At 53.4% G+C, this 24,713-nt stretch overlaps 1 protein-coding gene across 1 annotated transcript in view; it reads left to right on the top strand.

Moving 5' to 3' along the window:
* Positions 1-23,915, top strand: part of SCN4A (sodium voltage-gated channel alpha subunit 4) — a 32,297-nt gene extending 8,382 nt beyond the window's left edge. The window contains exons 10-26 of the mRNA XM_086478086.1: positions 2,731-2,886; positions 3,138-3,261; positions 4,007-4,245; positions 5,907-6,080; positions 6,372-6,728; positions 9,830-10,258; positions 14,076-14,099; positions 14,230-14,359; positions 14,674-14,828; positions 16,061-16,234; positions 16,786-16,908; positions 17,174-17,452; positions 18,637-18,690; positions 20,144-20,281; positions 21,134-21,238; positions 21,964-22,234; positions 22,720-23,915. Coding sequence (XP_086334212.1) covers positions 2,731-2,886; positions 3,138-3,261; positions 4,007-4,245; positions 5,907-6,080; positions 6,372-6,728; positions 9,830-10,258; positions 14,076-14,099; positions 14,230-14,359; positions 14,674-14,828; positions 16,061-16,234; positions 16,786-16,908; positions 17,174-17,452; positions 18,637-18,690; positions 20,144-20,281; positions 21,134-21,238; positions 21,964-22,234; positions 22,720-23,915 — 4,128 coding nt within the window. The remainder of the gene's footprint in view (positions 1-2,730; positions 2,887-3,137; positions 3,262-4,006; positions 4,246-5,906; positions 6,081-6,371; positions 6,729-9,829; positions 10,259-14,075; positions 14,100-14,229; positions 14,360-14,673; positions 14,829-16,060; positions 16,235-16,785; positions 16,909-17,173; positions 17,453-18,636; positions 18,691-20,143; positions 20,282-21,133; positions 21,239-21,963; positions 22,235-22,719) is intronic.
* The last annotated feature ends 798 nt before the right edge of the window (positions 23,916-24,713 follow it).

Genomic DNA, 24,713 nt, shown 5'->3' with positions numbered 1-24,713 from the left:
TCCAAAATCCAGCACAGGGAGCACTGGGAGGCAGAAGAGAGGTGCAGCACAGAGGTGCAGTATTGCTTGAAAGGAGGAGGTGAGAAACAGGACATAAAAGGCACCAGAACTAACAATATATCTTCCTGCAGCACATCAAGAGCAGGAAACCTGGCAGAGAGCCTGCATGGGCAGATTATGATCAGGGTACAAAAGAAGCACTCAAGAAGAGAGCAGTTGCAGCAAAGCTAAATGCATTAGCAAACCATTTGCTTTTGGTCAAGACTAGAAACAGAAGAGAGGTTTTGAGAGACCCTGTGTCTTGCCTGGGGAAGTCCTGGTGTCCTTTCAGGAGCTCAGATACAGCTCTCAGGATCTGGCCTCACTGCTCTGCCCCAGCACATGAGCAGATATGCGTGCCTGATGCTGCAGAGGGTTTGCAGTCAAAGGAGCTGGTGTCAAAATGGGTGGTTTCTGAAGCTGCCCGATTTCCACCCATTTCAGAGAGTCAAAGAACACCCTCAGCAAGTTTGCAGGTGACACCAAGCTGAGTGGTGAGGTTGACACGCTGGAGGGAAGGGATGCCATCCAGAGGGACATGGACAAGCTTGAGAAGTGGGCCTGTGTCAACATCATGAGGTTCAACAAGGCCAAGTGCAAGGTCCTGCACATGGTCCTGGAATCCATACAGGCTGGGGGATGAAGGGACAGAGAGCAGCCCTTCCAGGAAGGACTTGGGGGTGCTGGTGGACAAAAAGCTGGACATCCATCAATGTGCACTCACAGCCCATAAAGCCAGTCGCATCCTGGGCTGCATCAAATGCAGCGTGGCCAGCAGGTCGAGGGAGGGGATTCTCCCCCTCTGCTCTGCTCGTCTCTGGTGAGACCCTACCTGGAGTACTGCGTCCAGCTCTGGGGTCCTCAGCACACGAAAGACATGGACCTGCTTGAGTGAGTCCAGAGGAGGGTCACAAAGATGCTCAGGGGTCTGGAGCACCTCCCCAGTGAGGACAGGCTGAGAGAGTTGGGATTGTTCAGACTGGAGAGGAAAAGGCTCCGGGGAGACCTTAGAGTGGTTAAAGTGGGGTACAGGGAAGGTGGGGAGGGATTCTTGATCAGGGAGGGTAGTGATAGGACAAGAGGTAACGGTTTCAAACTGGAAGAGGGGAGATTTAGACTAGATACAAAGGAAGGCATTTTTCACATGAGGACAGTGAGACAGTGGCACAGGCTGCCCAGAGCAGTGGTAGAAGCCCCATCGCTGGGAACGTTCAAGGTCAGGCTGGACGGGGCTCTGAGCAACCTGATCCAGCTAAAGACGTCCCTGCTCACTGCAGGGGGTTGGACTAGATGGCCTCTAAAGGTCCCCTCCAACCCAAACTATTCTATGATTCTACGAATACCAAGTTGGAAGGGACCTCAAGGATCTTGTCCAAACTTTCTTGGTGAAAGCACTGTCTAGACAAGAGACATTTGCTCCATTCCGGTCCCAGGGTGTTACCTTAGCCCCTTTCCGGTCCTTTTCAGCACAATATGCCTGTAAAAACACAGGCAAAAGCTTCTGTGATGCCTGATACTGCAGCCCAGCCATTTTCCATCTCTAATCATCATTTTGGTCTATGTCAGCAACATCCACAGAGGACATCCCTGCAAATCTATCTGTTAGTCTGGGCAAGAGACCAGCTTCCTTGCATGTCGAGAAAGACACAAAACAATGTTTTCCTCTCCCTAGAGCCTCTGTCTCTCATTGCTTATCTGTGCCAAGCCACAACATCCGCCGAGGAAGTGGCTTGCTCTTATCTGGCTGCTGCTGTTTGCAGGAGATGGGTCTAAGCAAGTCCTGCCTGAGGGATGGGGACTCCAGGACCGGGCATAAAGCTGGTGCTGTGGCCAGTTCCCTGAGCAAGTTAACCAGTGAGTTGCCCAAAGGCTTTATTAAGGGATGATACTCCTTTATTGCCACCTAGAGAAATGGAGAAGACAGAGGGAATAAGGCTGAGAGCGACGGCAAAGCGCCTACAAGAAATGGGTGCTTCAATCCGTCTAATATCCAGCAACCGAGTGTGGAAACCGTGTTCCATCTCAGCGATGTGCAGTGGGAACAGAGAGATTCCCACTCCGCTGTGGCATCCTTAGTGCTATCACAGGGTGTAGCAAACCTCAAATAATAATACTACTGTCAGAAAGAAAGAAGGAAAAAAAAAACCAAACCACAATTGCATGTGCAAATGAAAATCTAATAAAACAACATTCAGGGAGAAAAAAAAAATAATTTTGACCAAACATTCACAAATTCAGCGCAAGTCCAAAAATCTTGGACATGACATTCCAGCAAGAGCCTTGAAGATTTTGCTTCTTTCCCATTTGGGATGAAAGCATGTTTCAAAGATTAAAGTTTCCTGCAAGACAGAAATCAGAAGGTTTGCATAGGTTTGTCCTCGTGAATTATTCACCCTGACCAAATTTGAACAGATCTAATACTGCTGTGTGGAGACCTCGGTATAGTGGGGTGTGCAAGTGAAAAGGAACACCTTGCAATTTCGGTTTAGCGACTGCAGATTGTTGTACCTTATTGTTGCTCGTGAGGATCTGAGTTTGCTGCCCGGCAGCAGACTTTGGAGTCACAAAGTCCTGCCCCGGACGGTCCTGGGGCTCCACTTGTCCCCCTCCTTAGCCTGGTGCCCTGCAGCGATTGCGGGAAGCTCCCGATGGCTGCGGACGCGCAGGTGATGGGGCCTTGGGTTGGTGCAGTTGCAGGACCGGCGGTCCAGCGGCGGTTCCCTGCCCAGCAGCGTGGCTGAGAAGGAGCGCGACTCGGACCTGAACAGTGACCAGGACAAGGCAAAGGACTGCAACGGGCAAGTGGTCCCCAAGGTCGTGCTGCAGCGGTCCGCTACGGTGGTTGACGTACGTGATCAGCTCTGTCTCTGCCATCCCGTGAGGTGCCCACCCCAGTAAACCCCAGTGGAGGGACAGGCTGGTGCCCAGCCTGTTGTGGGTCGGGTCCTACGAGCCTTTCTGCAGCCCACCTGTAGTTCCCGTGTTGCACCCCAAGGTCTCTCCAGACCGTGCCCTTTTTTCTGCCTGCTCTGTCTTTAAGTGCATTAAATAGCTGGCAGCGCTCTGCATCCAACCCCTCTGGCCTCCTCTCCTTCTAGTTCAAGCCAACCAATGAGCTGGAGAAATCAGACCACAACCACCTCGCTGTGGGCAACCAAGATGGGCCAGGCCTCGAGAAGAGGGTGGGGAGCGCCATCAGCGTCATCTCCAACGCCGTGGAAGGTATGTCCTTCTCCGGTCTGGGTGTGTGTGCCGGCTGGTTTAGCCCAACCGTTGTGCGTTGGTGGGCTTGGCATGCTCAGCACACACCAGTGAGAGTGGCTGTCCCACATCCCCAGCCTCACACAAGGGATGACTCTGGGTTCTCCATACAGGGTCAGTGCACTGCAGTGATGCTCAAGCAAAGCTCTTCATCCCAGCTCACTAGGGTGATGCCTGGAGGCAATAATACGATAGCTCATGCAAATGAATGGGATTGCAATTGATTACAGCAGTCTCCAGAGTCAGCTGAGAGCTGTTGAGTGGCTTCCCAAGAGCTGCTGTCTCAACTTCAGCTACAAGTACCACAGACTCAAGCCATAACGGGCTCCTCAGCCCCATCCTCCCTGAGAATGGGCACCAAACCCTCTGGCCACCCCAGAGCGGGTTCCTTGGGTGTCTCTGCAACCTCATGCCAAGCTGAGATTGCAGGGACACCTCAAATCCTGCCCAGGTGCTGAGCACAGGATTGGACCCACAGCTCCCTGACTGATCTGCCTTTCCATCCCTCTCTGGTTTGGAGGGCAAGGTCTCCAACAGAACTGGGCATGAGAAGGTTCCTCCTTTTAGCCCCCCTATTAATCTCATAGATGGTTTAGGGCTGCTTCAGGACCTCAGGAGAGGTCTCTTCTAATGGGCTAGCACTTGTCCCACCCAGGGGAGGACAGGATAAGCCTACACTGATGTTGGTTTTCTTTCCTGCCCTCAGAGCTGGAGGAAGCTCACCAGAAGTGCCCGCCCTGGTGGTACAAATTTGCCCACACGTTCCTGGTCTGGAACTGCTGTCCTCTGTGGGTGAAGCTGAAGGAGTTTGTCAAGCTGGTGGTGATGGACCCCTTCGTGGACCTGGGCATCACCATCTGCATTGTGCTCAACACAGTCTTCATGGCCATGGAGCATTATCCCATGACGGAGGAGTTTGAGAACGTGCTGACCGTGGGGAACCTGGTAGGCAGCTTCGGGCATCCCATCCTTCCCCATTTAGAGCCACAGCAGCCACACCATCCACCCTGGTGGGCAGATGCCCTCTGCTGCCGTTGTGTCACCTGGACAGCATGCATGCATGCCTGGAAACATGTCCCAGCTGCAGGGCCTGATCACAGGCATGCCTGTGATGGATGGGACTCCAGGATGGCTCAGATCAAGGGAAGTGATGTGGGGGTGGGATCCATCATCTCCTGCTCCCCTTCTGCTGCAGCTTCTGTCTCGCTGGGTGGCCGTGTGGCAGAGCAGGGTCCAATTCAGATGCTGAGAGCAAACAGGTCCCCATGGAGCAGGAGGCAACAGTGCTAGCAGCATTTGAAAAAAAAAAAAAAAATTATAATAATCAGGACTTTTCCCAGTGAAATCACCACAAATCTGGGCTGTCTTATTTCATGGGTGTATTTAGCAACCAGCTGTGGCTGCCCCTGCTTGGAGTGCAGGGTAAATGGCTTTCAGCTGGGTGCAATCTGCTGGTGTGACCAGTCCAAGAGGCTCCTGGTAGCTCTGGGAAATGCAGCCAAGGGACAGGAGAGCTCACCATCCCCTCTCCTGCCACCTTGCCCTGCTCCAGCACCTGCCGGGGCCTCTCTGGGCACACGCGGCGCGGTGACACATGCCGGTGCTGAGCGCCGGGCGGGCAGGATGACGCCCAGCACATAGCTGCTTTGTCTCTGGTTTCACTCAGGAAATACAAGGGGATTAATCGGCTGTTGCTCAAAGCACAGTCACACTGTAAAGACGCCTCCGGCTTTTCCTTCGGGCCAGCAGCGGTTTCTGGCTGCGTGTAGACCTCAGTACCGGTGGGGATGGGGATGATTTGCTGGGGAAGGGCCAGGTAGGGATGGGAGCAGGACAAGGAGCTCGCACTGAGCCAGTCTCCCCCACATTGCCCGCCTGTGCCCAAGATGAAAGCCGCCTGTTTCACTGCAGGCGGAAAGGTGGCCAGGCTGTAAAGGAGAAGAGCAGGGATCAGCTGGCAGGAGCAGAAAAAGGGACATTTGTGGACTGGCCTGCAAAGGGGCAGGTTAGGGAGCATCCCCTGGCATGCTGATGCAGAAGTCTCCCTGCAGCTTCTCCTCCCTGCACAGTGGAGGCAAGGACCTGTGTGTCCCAACACGATCCACACCCGGGGCAAAATTTGTCACCAGGCCACTTCTGCACATGCTGTGTCATGAAATTGCCTCGAGGATGCAAATTGTCACATCGCTGATCCCCCTCCGGAGTAACGTGATAATGCGCAGCGCTGTTGTAGTCCCAGGAAAAGAGCAATGTGTAAAAGCCAGATCAGCTTTCACAGGGCTCAGGGAGGGGCAGGGGCGTCCCAGTAGCAGCCCAGTTCCCAGTGCTGGGAATCTCTGTGATTCAGCAGTCGTTCAAAGCTTTATTTTTAATTTCCACCTGCCAACATGCACCTTTGTGTCTCTCCAGAAGCAATCAGTCACCAGTACTGCCAGCCTGGCTTCACAAGCCACACTGGGGAGCAGCTGGGGAGCTTGTTCCCAACTGGGACTGGACTTAATAGGATGAAACACTTTGGGAATACACCAAGAAAGAGGTGCTACCTACCCCATACCGAGGCTCAGCACCAGTTTACAAGCGAAGTGACAGGGTGCTGTTTCCCACAGGTCTTTACTGGGATCTTCACAGCGGAGATGGTGCTGAAGCTCATTGCTCTGGACCCCTATGAGTATTTCCAGCAGGGTTGGAACATCTTCGACAGCATCATCGTCACACTGAGCCTGGTGGAGCTGGGCCTGGCAAATGTGCAAGGGCTCTCCGTGCTCCGCTCCTTCCGCTTGGTATGTGCTGTGGGGACGAGGGGGTTTTGGATGCAGTTGCCACCAGGGTGGAGAATGGCTTGTTCAACCTCCTTTATGGCTTGTCCCCTGTCAAAGATAACACTGAAAGTCGAGCTAAATATTTAAGAAAGTCGGAGTCCATACTCTTTGCAAAGCAGTTGGGTGTTCAATCCCTCCTGCTTTAATAAAACTGCCACATGCAGGTCTAATCCCAGCTTCACACCCTTGCTGACACCTTGTGGCAATAGAAGCCCCAGGCAAATCAGCACCTTGTCTCTTTGCTCCTTGTAGCTGAGGGTTTTCAAGCTCGCCAAGTCCTGGCCCACCCTCAACATGCTCATCAAGATCATCGGCAACTCAGTGGGCGCTCTGGGCAACCTCACGCTGGTGCTGGCCATCATCGTCTTCATCTTTGCTGTGGTGGGGATGCAGCTCTTTGGAAAGAGCTACATAGAGTGTGTGTGCAAGATCTCCATCGACTGCACGCTGCCCCGCTGGCACATGCATGACTTCTTCCACTCCTTCCTCATCGTCTTCCGCATCCTCTGTGGGGAGTGGATCGAGACCATGTGGGACTGCATGGAGGTGGCCGGCCAGACCATGTGCCTCATCGTCTTCATGATGGTCATGGTCATTGGGAACCTCGTGGTGAGTCTTGGAGCTGGGGGGGACCCTCAATGAAAGATGAGGGGTGAGGATGGAGGAGGTTGTGGGTGGGGACACCACTGCCCCTCACTCACTGGCCAATGCGGTCCAGCTCAGCTCATCTACAGGGCCATGCCTGTAGGCATGGTCTTGGAGCTGTACAGGGTACAAGCAGAGGACTTGACCTCCCTCCTGTAGACCAGGCAGGCGTGTGCTGTGTAAGCAGGGTAAGAAGCCATTTCTGAGGGGCCTTCAGCTGAAACCAGATCAGGAACAGGAGGGGAAACTGAGGCACAGAAAATTTGACAGCAGGCTTTAGGCAGATGCGGGAGCAACTCTGGGACAAAAGAGAGCTCATCTTCAGGCTGTCCTTTCTTCTCCACATGGCTTTCCAGGCTTTCCTCCCCCGTTTCCCACTCTCCTGAAACAAGGAATGGAGGCAGTGTTGCATCCAGCTCACCCCAGGGCTGGCCCATTTCTCCCGGGTGCTTTTGGGAGCAGACCCCCCTCTGGAAGGCTTTGGCAGATCCCCAGCATCCCCAATGCTCACCGCGGTCCAGGTGGCATCCCAGCGATGTACAACCCTTCTGCAGCACAGGGGCTCCTTCCCCAGGTCCTGGTGAACCCCTGGTCACCATCACCCTCCCTCTCTGCCCGTTGCCCTCCCCGCTAACCCGAGCTGCTCGCTGCCCGCGCTGCAGGTTTGCAAGTTCCAGGCGAGCGTGAAATCCTTTCTAAACTTGTCCCTCTCGCTGGAGGCTTTGAAGCTTGTTTTCCAAGCAGCGTGGGCCCTGCTCTCCCTTCTTGAGGAGCAAGGCAGGGGAGGGAAGCGTGGCGGCTTGCCGAATCGCTCCTATTACTTGCTGGGGTTGTGTAAGCCCTTTGGAATCTGCTTTGAAAAACTATCTGCTGAAGGGAGCTGCTGACGCCTCCCTCTCCACCACGGGTGGCTGCTCCGGCCCTGGGCTGGCACAGCCCTCCAGAGGGGTGAAAGCACCCCTGGAGAGAAACCCAGACCACCCCATGGCTTGGGTCTGGGGTAGGACAGCTTGGAGTGTCCCACTTTGAGGGCAGAAATTTGGGATTTGGGTGCTGCTTGGCTTCCATGGTCTGTGCCAGGTATTTGGGGCTTTGAACTGGTCCCCGTAGCAGCACAGAGAGCCATGCTGGCTGCAGACCTCACCCTGGGGTGTCCTGGGGTCTGCGCTGGGTCGTGCTGGGCAGATGTGCATCGGTCATCAAATCTGATGACATCACTCCCCCCCGGGCTGCCCATCCCCCAGCAGTCAGCAACAGCCTGTAAAGTCACCTTTCAAGGGACATCTCTTGAGTTACAACGCTGAACCAGGCTGCAAATCACCCGTAAGCAGGAGGAATATCTCCAGGACAGTCTGCAGAGAGCGCAGGAGCTGAGAGACTGGGAATTGCAGCGAGGGCTCCCTGGAGACCCTCCCCAAAAGGGGCTCTGGAAACCTTTCGTCTTCTGGAGCCAGTTTTCAGAGTAGGACAGCCCATCTACCCCTCCAGGAGGCTTTCCTGGAGATGATAGGGGGGCGGCACGATTTTCAGCTGGTGGGGTCAGAGGCAGTCCTCCCAGAGGTGCAGCCCTCCCTGAGACTGCACCCCAGCCTTCAGGGCAAGCTTTGCAGCCCCTGCTGTGCTCTGTGCTGCTGCTGCTCAGGGTTAATTTAAAGCTAAGTAGAGAAACACGGTGCATGACCACCTACAGAGCCATCTCTGCCTTCCTCATCCTCTCTGCCAAGCTCTCCTGGCCACGTCTCCGGTATTTCCGAGTCCTGGAGCCTGTCCCGCACAGCCTCCCGAGCATCCCGGCCGCAGGGAGGTGTGTGTTTCTGCCCACTTCCCCTGAGAGGAATAAGGCAACGGCCAGTCGTCCTTTACTGTTAATGACACTTTGAGCATTTCCTTTGGGGTTATTAAGGGAAAAGGGAGGAAGTCAGTCGGGTGACAAGGTAACGGACTCCTGTCCAAAAAAAGCCAGAGCCAACAGCAACTATTAGCTGTAATTGGTACTTAACATAAGTATTAAACTGATGGGGTAGTAGGGATTTATTTAAAGATGCGATTTAAGTCATATGGTATGAGCCATGTGAAAACAGCAGTGACCTTGAATAGCAGCTAATTCCCTTCTCAGATACGCTGCTGGCACAAAAAGGCACAAACACCAACAGCTGTGGGCTTGGCCCATCGGCCGCTCTGCACAGCATGTGCGTGTCTGGGTGCTCCCGATGCTCCCGTACCCCAGGCAGAGCCCGTCCCACTCCTCTTCTCATGAGCTGCTCCAGGTTTCTGGCATGCAGCGAGTCCACCCATGCCAGGAGAGGCTGCCGTGGGGTCCAGTCACGTTTTGGGCATGGTGAAGTAAGAGAGAACAGGGGGAAGCAGGAGAAAGCTTTTGCTTGGACCTATATAGAGCATTGCCTTTGCATCCCATGAGCTGACTTATGCTGAGATGAAACACCACTTTCCATGGAGCAGAGCAGTCTCTGATCAAAAGGGATGAGGTTATGGCTGTGGCTCAGGCTCCTACATGACTCCAGGGTGTTGGAGATCCTCAGGAGCTCGCTGGGCATCTGAGCTTCCAGAGCAAAGAGGAGAGGAAGAGTCGCAGCTGGGAGGACAATAAGCAGGTTTATCCCCGGGAAGAGAAGGGGCAGAGCTGAGTTGCGTCCCTGTGGGTGGTGGGGAGAAGCACCACAGGCTTGGGGAGTGCCACGTGAGGACCAGCCAGGCCAAGAGCTCCAAGAAAGCGAAGGGAAGGACACACTGATGGACCCGCAGGGGAGGTGGTTTGAAAGGGGCAGAAGTGACAACTGGCATTGCTTGCAAATGGATCAGCAGGACCCAAGCAGCTGGGGGTGACGCTGAGGGCATCGGAGCTCAAAGGGGAGCTGGATCGTGTCCATGTCCTCCAGGAGATGGGATTGGCATCTCCAGAGTCCCTAGAGCTGGGCAACAGGAGGAGGGAGTCCCATGACCCATAAGTGTTCTTCACAGGCCATGACTGTTCCTTGCCACTCCGGCCTGTGGGGATGATGCTGGTGCTGGACATCAGCGCCAGTATTTATTTTTGTCCCCTCCAGGTGCTGAACCTGTTCTTAGCTTTACTGCTGAGCTCCTTCAGCGCCGATAGCCTGGCGGCATCTGACGATGATGGAGAGATGAACAATTTGCAGATCGCTATTGGCAGGATCACCAAGGGGATCGACTTTGTAAAGAGCTCTATCCTCACGCTGCTCCGCAGGCTGTGGAAGGGGAAGAAGGTGGCCCCAGAGGAAGAGCAAGAGCCCAATAAGAGGGACAACTCTGTGCTAAACCACGTGGACACTGGCCAGGAGCCCAAATCGGAGTACCTGGACGGAGTCACTGGCAAAGAGCATTTTTTTATGGATGAACTAGACCACATGAATTTCATTAACAACCCCAGCCTGATGGTGCAAGTCCCCATTGCCTCGGAGGAGTCTGACCTCTACGAGGAGACGAGCACCCAGTCTGACACTGAAGATGCCAAGGTAAGAAAGGTGGGTGGAAGGGTTTCTGGGACTGACCCATTCTTGTTGTGCTGCCCGAAGAGTGATGCTGGTTTTGGTTACTTTTAGCTTTTCCACAATGTGTGACATGAGCCGAACTTGGGGGTTTTCACTGGAAATCCCAGTGTAAGCTGGAGGTGCTGGGGTCCAAGCAGGGGTTTGGACTGTTTTGGGTCAGGCTGTGGGGTTATTGCTAATGCCAGGGGGACTCACTGCACCACGGGGTCGGTGCAAGAGTCAAAGCGCTCAGTTTGGGGTTAAAGATGTTCAAGAGGAATTTGATGCTAGGAAATCTGCTGATGGCACCAACATTGGATCCACTGCTAATGCCTCAGAAAGCATCAGCGGGGAGGGTATGAAACCAGATGGAGGAGCTTAGCACAAGTGAACATGAAGCAAAGCATTTTGGATCCAAAGCTGGCGAGACAGCTGATGTCGGCATTGCTGTGTCAAGGCACAGAGAGGTCTGTCCAGGCTCGTGGGGCACCGATCGCCTTGGTGCTCTGGGAGGGTGACAGGGAGATGCAAGACAAGAAACTCGGGAAGGCCCGTGTGGACAGACAAAGGAGGGTGATAGTACGGTGCGAAATAACTGCTCACAACGTGGCCGCACCGAGGTCCTGGGGAAATACAGGGCAGTGGGGATGCTGCACTGGGGAGGAGCAACTGCATCAGTCTGGAAAGGGGGTTTGTACAAATAATAGAACAGCTCTGACCCGGGGGTTTATCATCACTACTGATGGCAAATGCGTCTGCTCATGAGTTGAGGAGCCGTTGGGAGCTCTGTCCCAGCTAGTCCTGCTCAGGGTGGTGTGCTGGGGCAGAAGGCAGTGGTGCAGTTTGGGTGCTGCTGCTGAATGCCTGGCTGTGATTGCACAGGCAGCCCAATGCAGGGCTGGAAAATTAACCAAAACTCCCAAAAAGCCCAGAGCCGTCCTCCTCCCGCCCCACCTGCAGGCTCCTTGCAGCTCCACGCAGTCATAGGGACCTGGCTTTGCTCGAGGCACAGTGCAAGAAGAGGGGACAACCCTCACTATTTATTTATTAGAATTTTTGGCTGGGAAAACAGGGTGTTTTCAGCAGTTGGGGCTGCAGCAGGAAGACATCAGGAAAGGTGGTGTCTAGCCGGGACCCATTGCAAACGTGCTGCTTGCTGTGCTCAGAAGGGACAAACTTGCCTGGAGCACCTCCGTCAAGGGAAGGAGCAAGGGGAGTTGCTGTTGTTGTTCCCCCCTTAGTGCTGTCAGCAGGAGGGCTGAGAGGTGGCATTTTTCCCCAGATTTTTCCTACAAGTCCAGTGCAGTCGCATTACTCCCCAGAACACCCACGCCGTGCACACTGGGCATACAGTCACCCTGCACAGAGGCGATGCTAGTGCCAACCCAGCTGCCAAGGGGGACACATCCAGGCTGGCCTGTGGGGTCCCCAGGAAGCTCAGTTCCCCACCACCACGATGTGCTTCCCAGAGGCTGGGGAAAACCCTCCTTGTGCAGCTGTCAGCCATGTCCCCACGTGGCTCCGGCGTCGGGGGCTGTGTTCAGCTGACATCTAGCGGTACCTGCCCCGACACCCTGCACAGAGCTCGTATTTTGAGAGCCACCCCTGGCTGCTCAGCACGTGCAGAGGGTAAACAGCATCTCTCAACCACTAAATACCAGCTCACCCCATCATTGCTGCTGGTTTTGGTGGCTAAATTCAATTGAATGTTGGCCAAGGTGCAAACCAGGGGGGTGCATTAACAACCCGACCCCTGCCCAGACAGACAGGGTGGGCAATAGGCTGGTGGTCATCATGTGAATTGACTGCCTAGTAATTAGAAGTCGGGTGCTAATTGGTGGTAGCCCTGAGCTGGTCCTCTGGAAAGATTGCTGCTAGCTCGGTGTGTTCATATGCCCTTGACTAGCTCCAGATGGAGCCAAAGCCCGGCACACCGCCTCGCCGGAGACACGGGCCACCGGTGATGATGGCAAACTGGGGGGTTTTCTCCAGATGGGCTGCTCAGAAAAGGCTGATAAATGCTCTCCCCCTTCCCAAGCAGCTCCTTTCCAAGGCAAAGATGTTTTTCAGGGTGAAATGATAGCGGCAGGATGATGGCAGCAGCACGGCTGCTCTCCTCGAGCACTTTTGCATTTTATGGTTGATTTACCTTTTGCATCACAAAGCAGCGTGGAGGCGACAGGAGTAGCAGTGTTGGTGTGCTACGGCTGTGCAGAGTTACTGGAGTGGCTCAGGGCTCTTCCTGGGGGATTTTTGCCTTGGACTTCTGTCCTGCTGGGCAGGGCAATGTCTCCTGAGATGCCCTGGGCTGTGGTGCGTCGCAGGACTATCGTCAAGTGCTGTGAATTAGGGGGGTCATGGGGTGAGTGAGGGTGCACAGCACCTGAATGCCAGTGCTCCGTGCTGGCAAGGATGGGGAAAGCCCTAGATTTGGGTGGAAACATCCAGCCAGGCTGGAGGTGCCGGACCAGGTGTGTGATGGAAATTGCCCTGCAGACCTGCTGGTCGCAGCTGCTAGGGGGCTCAGGAGCCCCCAGGGGTGGGGTTTGGGGGACCACGCAATGGGACCAGCACAGTTATCCCTGTCCCCATCCAACAGCCCTGAGCATCAGCACCCAGAGCTCCCGGGTGACACGAGCCTGCCAAGTGCCTCTTGGGCACCTTTCCTCCCAGCTCTGGGGTGGCTCTGCTGGTTTGTCCCCACCTCGTGTCTTTGCGAGACTTGTCCTGAGGCGGATGGTTTCCACGTGTCCTTCCCCGGGGTCACAGCTTGCCTGGCTCCATGTTGAGGCCTCCTGATCCGCCTGCCCCTCCAGTCCTGCCCGCAGCCCCGGCGGAGGGTGGCCCCACGGCTCCTGCAGAGCCACCAGCCGACAGCTGGTGCCACCACTGCTGCTGTGTCCTGCTCCTCAAGGCATCGCCCTGAGTGTCCCCAGCATGCAGAAGTCGGGCTGCAAGGGTGCCCCAAAGCAATGCCTTCTCCTAGAGTTGTGGCTGTGACCCTGGAGGCTGCAGGCAATGACAGTGCCTCAAATTACCCCAGGGGGTCTCCCTGGCTTGTTGGAGGACGGAGGAGACACTTTATTTACTACTGAAAGCACTAGCAACCTTGGGGGAGGATTATCTCCTTCTCATGCAGGCCAATGCTGTCCTGCATCCAAGATCTTCTGGTTCCCAGCTGCTCCGAGGTAGGACACGCAGGTCTGGGGATCTGCTCTTTCCTCAAGTGCTGCAGAAAGTCTTCTCGGAAAGCCAAAAAAAAAAAAAAAAAAGGAGGAAAAAAAATCCCAGGGGCATGCCAAGGTTTCCTCTCGTTATCAGCCCCTCTGGGCCTTGCTGAGTGGTGTCTGGGAAGCCAGCCAAGCAGAGCTGTGGAGCGGGATGGAGCTGGTGAGAGATATTTGGGATGCAGGTTTTGAACTTGAGTGAACCTCAGCCTAAAAGCCCTTCGGCATGAGCCGAGCCAGCAGGATTTGAGAGAAGTGCCACAGTGGCCACCCAGGTTTCTGCAGGTCTCGTTGTACCAAAGGGTGTTTGGCAGAGCATTTCTTAGATGGGGGGCATGCAGAGGAGGAGGTGGAGGTGAGAAAATCAGCCCAAAGTGATGGTACAAGTGGGTAGGAGATGGACTTGCTGTGTGGGGGAGGAAGGCTGGGGTCAGGGGACCTTTTGCTCCTCTGAACCTGGATGAAAAGCAAAGCTTGTGCAAGCTCAGGTACCAACGATCCTCCAAGGTTTGCAGCCCCGGGTGATTCAACAGCTTCACTCTGGGCTGTTTTCGTAGGAGAGGGACTGTGAGCAGCCTTCAAGCAAGGGGGTCCCACCAGTGTCTCCCCTGGTACTGCCAGGTCTCTCTGGGGGCAGGAGGAGCTGGAGGACAGCCAGAGGCATCCCCGCAGCCCAGGAGCATCCCTTCTGCAGGGCAGCCCAGCCTGAATCCTCCTCTCCCTTTGCAGAATCCCCTCTCCAGTGACAACGCATCGTCCCTGTGCAGCACCGTGGATTACAAGCCCCCGCCGCCCGAGGAGGAGGAGGTGGCAGAAGAGGCTGAGGACAGCAATGAGCCTGAAGAGTGCTTCACCGAAGGTGAGGGGCCGAGTAGGGCAGGGGACCCTGTGGAGAGGGGGAGGTGTGTATGGAGGGGCCATTGCCAACCAACTCTTGCAGCATAACAACCCCCAGGCTCACTTAGCTCAGCCCAAACTCCAAATCCTCCTGTACTACCAGGGAGATGATCTCCATGGGGCTCCCCTCTTGTGTGCACACCCTCAAACCCAGCAGGATGCTGCCCCAGCCTCCCCCTAGGAGGATTTGAAAAGACAATAAAAGCACAAATAGTATCGTGTTGGTGGAAACACCCTGGCCAGGAGATAACCCACAGCTCTTTGTCCCATTCCCAGCCTGCGTGAAGAGGTTTCCCTGCCTCTATGTGGACATCACCAGTGACAGAGGGAAGGTATGGTGGAACATCCGGAAAACCTGCTTCCGCATCGTGGAGCACGACTGGTTCGAGACCTTCATCGTCTTCATGATCCTCCTCAGTAGTGGGGCGCTGGTAGGTCCCACCTTTCGCCCTGTCCCACTAGCTCCGCAGCAGCTCCCCAGCTTGGTAGGAGCCCAGGAACACAGGCAGGGCCCAGGCAGCAGCACCGGAGGCTCTGGGCATCGCCTGGTTGTCTCCTGTGCAAAATAACCCAGCTGTGGGCAGATGTTTGATATAAAATCCCATTTGGCTCAGGTCTGCCCAATGTACAGCCTTGCAAGGGGATATAAACATCCTCTCCTCGCCCTCCAAGTGCCCTGCATCAGTACAATCACCCCTGTACAACCCTCCCCAGCATCCATCATGGGCTGTGGTCCATGGGCTCAAGGGGATGCAACGCCTACAGCCTCCCCTCCTGCTCTTAACGCCAACCACGAACTGTCTGCACCATCTATTCAGCTTTGTGTGGATGGTTCCTCATTTCACTGCCGCCGTAACTGCCTGTCTGGAGGTGCTTTACAAATAATTCATGGTTATTATTTTGCTGGTCAGCACTTCCAGCTGCTGACCGGTGCACCCTTCCAGAACGTGGGTGTCCATTTAAATCAACCTCATTAAAAAGCTGCATGTCAGCCTGTCAGTCCTCTCTGAGGACTTGGGCTGGATGTAACAGCTGCACCAGTAAATAACACAGAGCTAACGGGGAGAGCACTTCCCTACAAGTTTGGAGGTAAAGAGAGAGGGAAGGAGAATAGAGGGACTGAACTGGTTTTCAGACATACTTTACATGTCTGCATGACACTCTGAAGTGCAGTTTGGGGATGTCTGAGGGTGTAGCTAGTGCCGGAATTGAAAGCTCTGCTAAAACAGCTGTAAAACACCTGGCCACCATGCCCGTACCTCCAATTGCTCATGTTTTACATGTCACACGGACATAGCAGTAACCCGGACTCCCAAGAGCATTTTCAAAACTACCAGGGCATCCAAAGGTGCAGGTTGGTGTCCTGGCTTTTGACTTGTGCTCAGACTGGTGGAAATTTGATGCAGCTGGGCATTTGCTTCAGCGAAGCTTTGCTTCAGGACAAACACCACCCTACGCAGCCAACAAGAACTTGTAAACAAGAAATAGACCCCATGTTGATCAGGAACATCAGTAAATGCCACCTGTAGGTAGGCTCTCAAATCTTCAAGCTGCCCCAAGCCCTAGGAAAGCAGGGACGACACAGGCATGGATGTGGTTGCACTGAGCCATGCAGCAGGTCTAATGGAAGAATGACTGTCACGTAGCTCCACAACTCTTCCAGGCTTTTGAGGACATCTACATTGAACAACGAAAGGTGATACGCACCATCCTGGAGTACGCCGACAAGGTCTTCTCCTACATCTTCGTCATTGAGATGTTGCTTAAGTGGGTGGCCTACGGCTTCAAGGTGTACTTCACCAACGCCTGGTGCTGGCTGGATTTCCTCATTGTTGATGTAAGTATTGTCTGACGACCTCCTCTAGAGCCATAGTCGGCCAAGGGATTTGAGAGCATTAGGGGACTGTAGCAAGCTGTTGGAAACGAATGCGTATTGTAGTTTAAAGGGCAATGGGGTGGCTGTGGAACAAGGGCTTAAACCATTGCTTAAAATAATGGTCCTCCACTTCTTTCCCTGGTTGACAAAACCCTTGCAAACCCTTTCTGTTCTATGCTGAAGCCAAGAAGAAGACCGTGCTGTTCTTCCAGACACTAGTAGGGATGTGAAGGGACATAGGGTCTCCCAAATGCTCCATGACAGATCAGGCCGTTCCTCCTGTGCAGTACTTCCGCATCCCCTATCACCTCCACCCTCATACCCAAGAGGGAGGTGTGGGTAGTCACCAGGGACCCAAGGACTCAATGCCAGCCCCTGTGTCCCAAGACAAGACAATGACCACCAGCCTGAGGGAGTGCTGGGGAGAGGAGGGAAGCTCAGGAGCTGCAGGGATGTGGTTCAGTTGTGTTTCCATCTGAGATGCTGCTAATCCCATGGGCTGCTCCTTCCAGGTTTCCATTATCAGCCTGACAGCGAACTGGCTGGGATACTCCGAGCTGGGAGCCATCAAGTCCCTGAGGACACTGAGGGCTCTGAGACCACTGCGTGCCCTGTCCAGATTTGAAGGCATGAGGGTAGGTGCCTCGCCCATATGCTGCTGGGTCTGACATGGACATGCAACACTGCACTGTTCAGCAGTCACCTACATCAGGACCCATCCCAGTTGGTTTTCAGGGGCCTCCAGATCAGTGGGATCGATGCTAAGGTACCTTTGGTCCAGTTTGAGCCCACTTGGTGCTGCTGGGGAGGGTAAGGCTAGGGCACAGGGACATGAAGGTCCACATCATTGCTAGCCTGGTTCCCTACGCAGGTCGTCCAAGGTCTTTTCTTCCCTTGCAGGTGGTGGTGAACGCCTTGCTGGGCGCCATCCCCTCCATCATGAATGTCCTGCTGGTCTGCCTCATCTTCTGGCTCATATTCAGCATTATGGGGGTGAACCTCTTTGCGGGGAAGTACTACCGATGCGTCAACACCACCACAGGGGAACTCTTCGACATCAGCGTGGTGAACAACAAGAGCGACTGCATGGCCCTCCTCCACACCAACGAGGTCAGATGGGTCAACGTCAAGGTCAACTTCGACAACGTGGGCTTGGGATACCTCTCCTTGCTGCAGGTGGTACGTAACAAAAGCAGCTGCCATCCCTCCAAGACGTGCATCACTGCAGCAGGGCAGCGTGATTAGCACCAAGGCTGAAGCAAGATGCTGCCCTGATGCCCAGATGGGGCCTCTTAGCTGCTTCTTAGCTCCAAAATTGGTATTTAACACAAAAAAACCCTGCAGAGCCAAGGAGGAAAGGGACAGGGTTGAAGATGGGAGGGGAAGGCGTGTCACGAGGGAACTGCTGTGGATGAGTGCAGGTAGCACCAAGCCTGGAGCTGCAAGGAGTCCTCTGCGCAGCACAGGATGCAGAAGAGAGGAGGGGAGGCTCACTCTTTTCCTCCCACCCACTTGAAAAGTTCACTCTGCTGTAGTCGTAGGCTGCAAGGGTTTTACACGGGGAAGATGACGACTGGAAAAAGAGTGCATGTGTCCGCTGCAGGGCAGCGGGCGAACGCAGACGTGCTTCCACTGAACACACCACAGGCAAGCAGAAGGGGAACTGCTCACCGCAATTTTTGTAAAAAACATAGGTGTGGGCTCTGTTATTGGGTTGGCTTCCATCAGATCCAGGGGAACTGGTGGCTGCAGAATTCGAGCATAACTCAAATTGATGAACCAGCTTTAAATTCAGCTTCCTCTTCAGATTTACTGTTCCATCAGATTCAGGAAACAAGATGGTCAGGCTTTTTGTTTAACAAATCAGCAGCAAAAGCTTGTAAAAGATGCAGTGCGCCCACACACACACAACCCTGCCAGGATCGGGATCCAGCAGGTAGCAGAGGCAGCGAGACAGAAGCCAGGGCTATGGCGGTGGCACAGGTGGGGAGCGGGAGGGAGGCAGCCTGCCCCAGCACAGCTCTGCCGTTGGGAAAACGCACTCTGTTTGAGGGGGGAGAACAGTCAATTCCTTCTTTTCCCGGCTCAGTTTGCAGCAGTGTTTTGGGAAATCCCTGGTAACCTCAGCCACAGAATGGAGCTCTGTGTGTGCATGTGCAAATCCCAGTGTTTCTGTATCAGGGCATTTTTTTTGTGGCTTCAATTCATGGTCCCTCTCCTGCCGTTCCCACGAAGGAGCTGTAACTCCAGGCTGAACAGGCACGCTCAGAGCTAAACCCTCAAACACACACCCGTCACCCTCCCCTCCCTCCCTAGCCCCAGATACCTCCCAGTGAACCTGTTCTTTTCCACTGTCCCCGCAGGCGACCTTCAAAGGCTGGATGGACATCATGTACGCTGCCGTGGACTCGCGCGAGGTGAGGGGACGAGCAGGGCTGTCTCACAACCCGCACCGAGCATCGCTCATCCCACCAGGCCAGTTCCCCCTGGAAGGCTGGGAGCAGAGTCCTGGGGCCAAGAGGGAGCTCGGCACGGGCTGGGGATGGTCCCCTTGGCCACGGCATCCCCTCTGGCTCTGCTGAAGGGCTGCCTGCATCCCACCCATGGCTTTGGCTAGGACATGGGCCAAAGTGTGGCAAAACACCCAAAACATCCCCTCTGTTCACGTGCACAGCCTCAGTTGTGTCCCTTCTGGTGCCTTGTGCTACCCAGGTCGTTGTCACCTGCATCCCAGCTGCACCCTGGCCCTCACAACGATCTTCCATCCCACCCAGGCTACAGCTGGGGCCAAGCCCGCTCCTCTCAGCTTCAGTTTCGTGGTCCAAAATCCCTGCTCTGTCACCGCAGCTCCAGCCTGGAGGGCTCATCCTTCACCCTGCTGTGACACAATGCTCTCCATGTGCTGGAGAGCTTATCCCATCCTGGATAAAGCGCCTGGCTTGCCTTGAGCAATAAATGGATTATTAAAACAGAGCAGCGAGCATTTAACCTTTGGGTTAAATGGGTTATTAAAAAAAAAGAAAAAAGTGTTTTGAAGAGTTTAACGCAGAGGTTGTTTCTACTGTGATCCAGCCACAAAAGCATCCCCACGCCAGCCCATGTGTGCACACACCACCACGAGCCAATGCAGCAGAAGGGACTTCTTACCTTTCTCTGACTGAGTGAATTTGCCCGTGCCCGACTCGGGGGGTCAGCCCTGCACACCCAGGGGCCTGAACATCTTGTTTTCGTTGCCTTTTTTAGCATCAGAAACCGCTGCTCTGCTCACCCCGGCTGCAGCTGCCGGCGCGCAGCGGAGGAGCCACTTCCAGCTCCCTCTGAAAATGGCTTGGGTTCCTGTCTCCCCGAACACCTGGGGCAAAGCTGTTTTAGGAGCAAATCTGCTCTCTTCTGCCAAGAGCTTTCCTCGAAGTGGGGGAAGCTGGTGGTGATCTCCAGTCAATCCAGAGCAGAATGAAGTGATGCCCCTTGAGATAAGGAGAGATTTCTGAGGCTGCCAGGCTGTGCCACTCCCGTGTGCTGGCATGGCACAAATCAAGCCACTTTTCCTTTCCCCTCTTGGCTGCATTTCAGCCCTTGGAAGAAACTCAAGTTTGCTCATTGACATTGCTGCACCTGGGCATCCATTCCTGTTCCCCAGCCCATGGCATCTGATCAGGGGTCAGCACATCCTTGTCCCCCAGCCGGTGTCATGAGGCTGTCCCTTCCCATGGCTACTCCCATGGGGACCACTTAACCCACATAGCATCTGCCAAAAGTTTTCGAGCAGCCATCCCATGGGTCTGTCAGGATAGTGACCCCTCTCCTGGGGGCTTGGGGACACACTTTCTGGAGATGGTTAATCTCACCTTTCTCATTTCTCCTCGTCAGATTGAAGAGCAGCCAGTGTATGAGATCAACCTCTACATGTACATCTACTTTGTCATTTTCATCATCTTTGGTGCTTTCTTCACCCTGAACCTCTTCATCGGCGTCATCATCGACAACTTCAACCAGCAGAAGAAAAAGATAAGTATTTTCTGGGCCCTCAGCCATGTTGCCTCCTGGGGCACTGGTCCAGGATGGAGGGGACCAGCACGGTCACGGAGTGAGGGGACCAGGGCCACCATGCCTGGTGCTTGAATGGGCCCCAGGCTCTCTCTGCAGCCTGAATTGCTGGCATCCATTAGTGGCTTCCCGCAGAGTGAACAAGGAGAGCTGGACAAACAGCACCCAGGGATCTGTGTCCTGGCCACAGCATTTACAGAAGATTTCATTGATAGGTGTAGAGGGAGGAGATGAGGGGGGATGAATTTTCTCTTGCTTGTGCCACAGAGGCAAGGCTGTATGCCTGTGTCATCACTTCTATTTGCTACCCCATGACCCTTTCTCATCATTTTTCCATGCATCAAGGACAGACTCAACTTCTGCTTTCAAGCAAGCAGCACAGGACTAATACCCCTGGGCTGCCAGAGGGGGAAGTGGGCAGAGGGTAGGTAACAAGGAGCATGTTGTTTAAGCTGAGCAAGCTCTGAAGCACACCGAGATGCTGCCTTGGTCCCAGTAGGATCTGGCCAGCAACGAAGGGGTGAGCCCTGGCAGGGCATGGGGTGCCCCACTCGCTGCAGCAGGTTGGGAGGCAGCATCTCACCTCTGCAGGAGGAAACTGCAGCGCTGGGGTGAGCACCCATGGGTGCTGTGAACTAGAGAAGCAGCATAGAAAAGGACAAGCAGGGAGGTAGCAGGTTTCACTGAGTCAGTGCAGCGAGAAATGCCTGATAGGAGCTTGGATGGAGATGCTTGGTGGGAAGGAGCATGGTCTGAGATGCTTGGTAGGAAAAGGTGAGTTCTCAAGACTAACAGCAGTGATTCCTTTTATACTTTGGAGGCAAAGACATCTTCATGACGGAAGAGCAGAAGAAATACTATAATGCCATGAAGAAGCTTGGCTCCAAGAAACCCCAGAAGCCCATCCCCAGGCCATCGGTATGTTGGGTTAATCACCGTGGAGTGCAGCAGGAAGGGAGCACTCCAAGCCACCAGCTATCCCAAAGTGAATGAGAAGGGTCTAGGGAAGACCATTTGTCAGGGCAAGGAGCCAAATCCTGGCTCCCCATTGCTACTTTTCAGGCAGGACCTTGCTAAGAGCTGGGGCTTCAGAAGAGGTTCACACCCGGCAACCTTCTTTGGGTCTGCTCTTCAGCCCTGGGTCTGCTGGCAAAGGCAAGGCAAGGATCCCTTTTGCAGAAATTAAAGTTTTCTCCTAGCTCAGCTCTCAGCTCCTCTCTTGAAGGGAGTTAGACTCAGGGAAAGCTCAGCTTTCAACGCTCCTAGAAGTGACCCTGGTCCAGCCAATACATACACAGTTGTGAGCTGGGTTTGGTTTTGGTAGCCCTGCTCAAGTGAGACCTATTCCATGTGTTCATTTTTGCCCTGGTGCATTAGCTCTGGCTATAATTAGAAAGCAACTGTCCCTGTGCCCAAATCTCCTGGCCGTGGTTATTACCAGATGGGCTTCATCCTGCAAGGTGCTGGCTATCCTCCTCACATAGCTTTTTGGGCTGCGAGATCTGCGTATTTACCACAACCCTGAGTTTTTACATACGGTTCCTTCTTCTCTTTCTGTTGTGTCTTTTGTGTTGTGTGTGTCTGTCCCGTGTTCCCACCTCATCTCCGGTTCTCCATCATCACCCACGTGGCCCTGACGGCAGAACAAGTTCCAAGGGATGGTGTTTGACTTTGTTACCAAGCAAGTGTTTGACATAACCATCATGATCCTGATTTGTCTTAACATGGTGACCATGATGGTCGAAACAGATGATCAAAGCGAACTCAAAACATCTGTCCTATACAAGATAAACCTGGTCTTCATTGTCATCTTCACTGGAGAGTGTGTGCTCAAAATGTTCGCCTTGCGTTACTACTACTTCACTATTGGCTGGAATATCTTTGACTTTGTGGTGGTCATCCTCTCCATCTTAGGTGAGTCCTGCTGGTTCAACCAGTTCCTCAGGGGTCCCACTGGATAAAAAAGAGTGGAAATGGTCTAACTGATCTACAGCCACCAAGCTGTCACTGGCCACCTCCTTACACCCACCCTTTGAGCAGGGCCAAGCTAACAGGACCCTGAGACAAGACGGATGTGAGGCTACCCCATGCCACCAGGCTGGATGAGGGCTGAGGATGTGTCTCGCTCTTCCTTGATGCTGGGTTCCCCTTGTCTCCATGTTGCCTGGCTGCACTGCTGAAACAGAGCACCAGCATTTAACCTTCGGCTCTGTGCTCAGAGTTTATTTTTTAATATGTTCCCTTTGCCACCGGAGGAGCAGAGAGCTGTGTGCTGTTCAGGGCGGCCTCATCTCCTTGTATCTGCCCAACTCTGGCACATGGAGCAGAGTAGCTCCACCTTACCTCCCTGTGCTGGCTGCAGAGCATGGCAAACTCACCTCTTCTTCATCCCTTCACAGGTATCGTCCTCTCAGACATCATAGAGAAGTACTTCGTATCACCCACTCTCTTCAGGGTCATCAGGCTGGCAAGGATTGGCCGTGTCCTCCGGCTGATCCGGGGGGCAAAAGGCATCCGGACTCTTCTCTTCGCTCTGATGATGTCCCTGCCTGCCCTGTTCAACATTGGCCTCCTGCTTTTCCTTGTCATGTTCATCTACTCCATCTTCGGGATGTCCAACTTCGCCTATGTAAAGAAGGAGGCGGGGATCGATGACATCTTCAACTTCGAAACTTTTGGGAACAGCATCATCTGCCTCTTCCAGATCACCACGTCGGCTGGATGGGATGGTCTCCTCAGCCCGATCCTGAACAGCGGTCCCCCTGACTGCGACCCCAACCTGGAAAACCCTGGCAGTTCAGTAAAAGGGAACTGTGGCAACCCATCCATTGGCATCTTCTTCTTCTGCAGCTACATCATCATTTCCTTTCTCATCGTGGTGAACATGTACATTGCCATCATCCTGGAGAACTTCAACGTGGCCACAGAGGAGAGCAGCGAACCCCTCTGCGAAGATGATTTTGAAATGTTTTATGAAACTTGGGAGAAGTTTGACCCGGACGCCACCCAGTTCATTGCATACAGCACCTTGTCTGACTTCGTAGACACCTTACAGGAGCCACTCAAAATTCCCAAGCCGAATAAGATCAAGCTAATCACCATGGATCTACCAATGGTTGCTGGGGACAAAATCCACTGTCTGGATATCCTCTTTGCCCTGACTAAGGAAGTGCTGGGAGACTCAGGAGAGATGGATGCCTTGAAGGCCACCATGGAGGAGAAGTTCATGGCTGCGAACCCCTCAAAGGTTTCCTACGAACCCATCACCACCACTCTGAAAAGGAAACATGAGGAAGTCTGCGCTACAAAAATCCAGAGGGCTTTCCGGAGGTACCTCCTGAGGCGCTCGGTGAAGCAAGCGTCCTACATGTACAGGCACAGCAAGGACGAGGATGACCTGAGAGAGGACGCGCCCGAGAAGGAAGGTCTGATTGCTACCAAAATGCACGAGATGTACGGGAACAGTGGGACAGATGTGGAGACAGCCCCTGCCTTTGGTCTTGCACCCGTTTCCAGCACAGAGAAGCGAGATGATGCTCCTGGCGAAGCAAAAGCAAGGGATAAGGAACACGTTGTGAAAGAGTCGCTGGTATAACAGAAAGAGGCTTCCATCTCTTGCCCAGCCTGGAAGGACTTCATTTGAATCTCCTTTTCAAGAGCTCTTCCAGACACAGATCAATAGATCTTAGATATTGAGCTAATTTCAGATATTTCAAGTAGACACCTTAACTTTCGAAGCAGGATCTCTTACTGATTCTGGGTTTTACAGCTCACTGCACTTGCAAAGAGTTTAATATTTTTCTTATGAGAATTAAATGTGAAATCTATTGTTGGTGAAAGAGAAACATTTTAGTTTTGAAATGATCTCATCACGGTAACGATGTTTTTCAGACATTAACAAATGAGTATGGCTGTCCTTTTACTTAAAGGAATTATTTATTAATGTTATTTCACAATTAAGATATTTTCTTGTATATTATTCTTCCAGAGTGCAGCCAAGTAGCCAGTGAAAGATGAGCCAAGTGAAATAATATTAAGAATAATTACAGGAAAGACAAGGGTTTGTGAACAAAAATCTCTAATGTCTTAAACTAGCACCTTTCTTTTGAATATTTGAATAAGCTTTATGGATTTTTTTTTTGTTATATACAGAGAAAGTGCAATTATGTCTTAAAGATTTGTTTGCATAGCCAAAACAAAGCATCTGCAGATATGTTCTCAGGGTTAAATATCAGGTTTTAAAGGTCTCTGGATATGCATTGAAATCGTAACTCATTCTGGTCTCTACAGTACGAATGTAAACAGTACTTATAGTCATGCTTCTCTGTTTTCCCGTTTCATCCAGTTTTTGCGGCAGGAAAGCAATGGACAAAGGTAGGGTTTGGAAAACCTC

The sequence above is a fragment of the Leptosomus discolor genome, chromosome 25, assembly GCF_034619465.1.
Source record: "Leptosomus discolor isolate bLepDis1 chromosome 25, bLepDis1.hap2, whole genome shotgun sequence".
NCBI classification, from domain to species: domain Eukaryota; kingdom Metazoa; phylum Chordata; class Aves; order Leptosomiformes; family Leptosomidae; genus Leptosomus; species Leptosomus discolor.
This window is presented reverse-complemented; position numbering and strand designations above follow the sequence as displayed.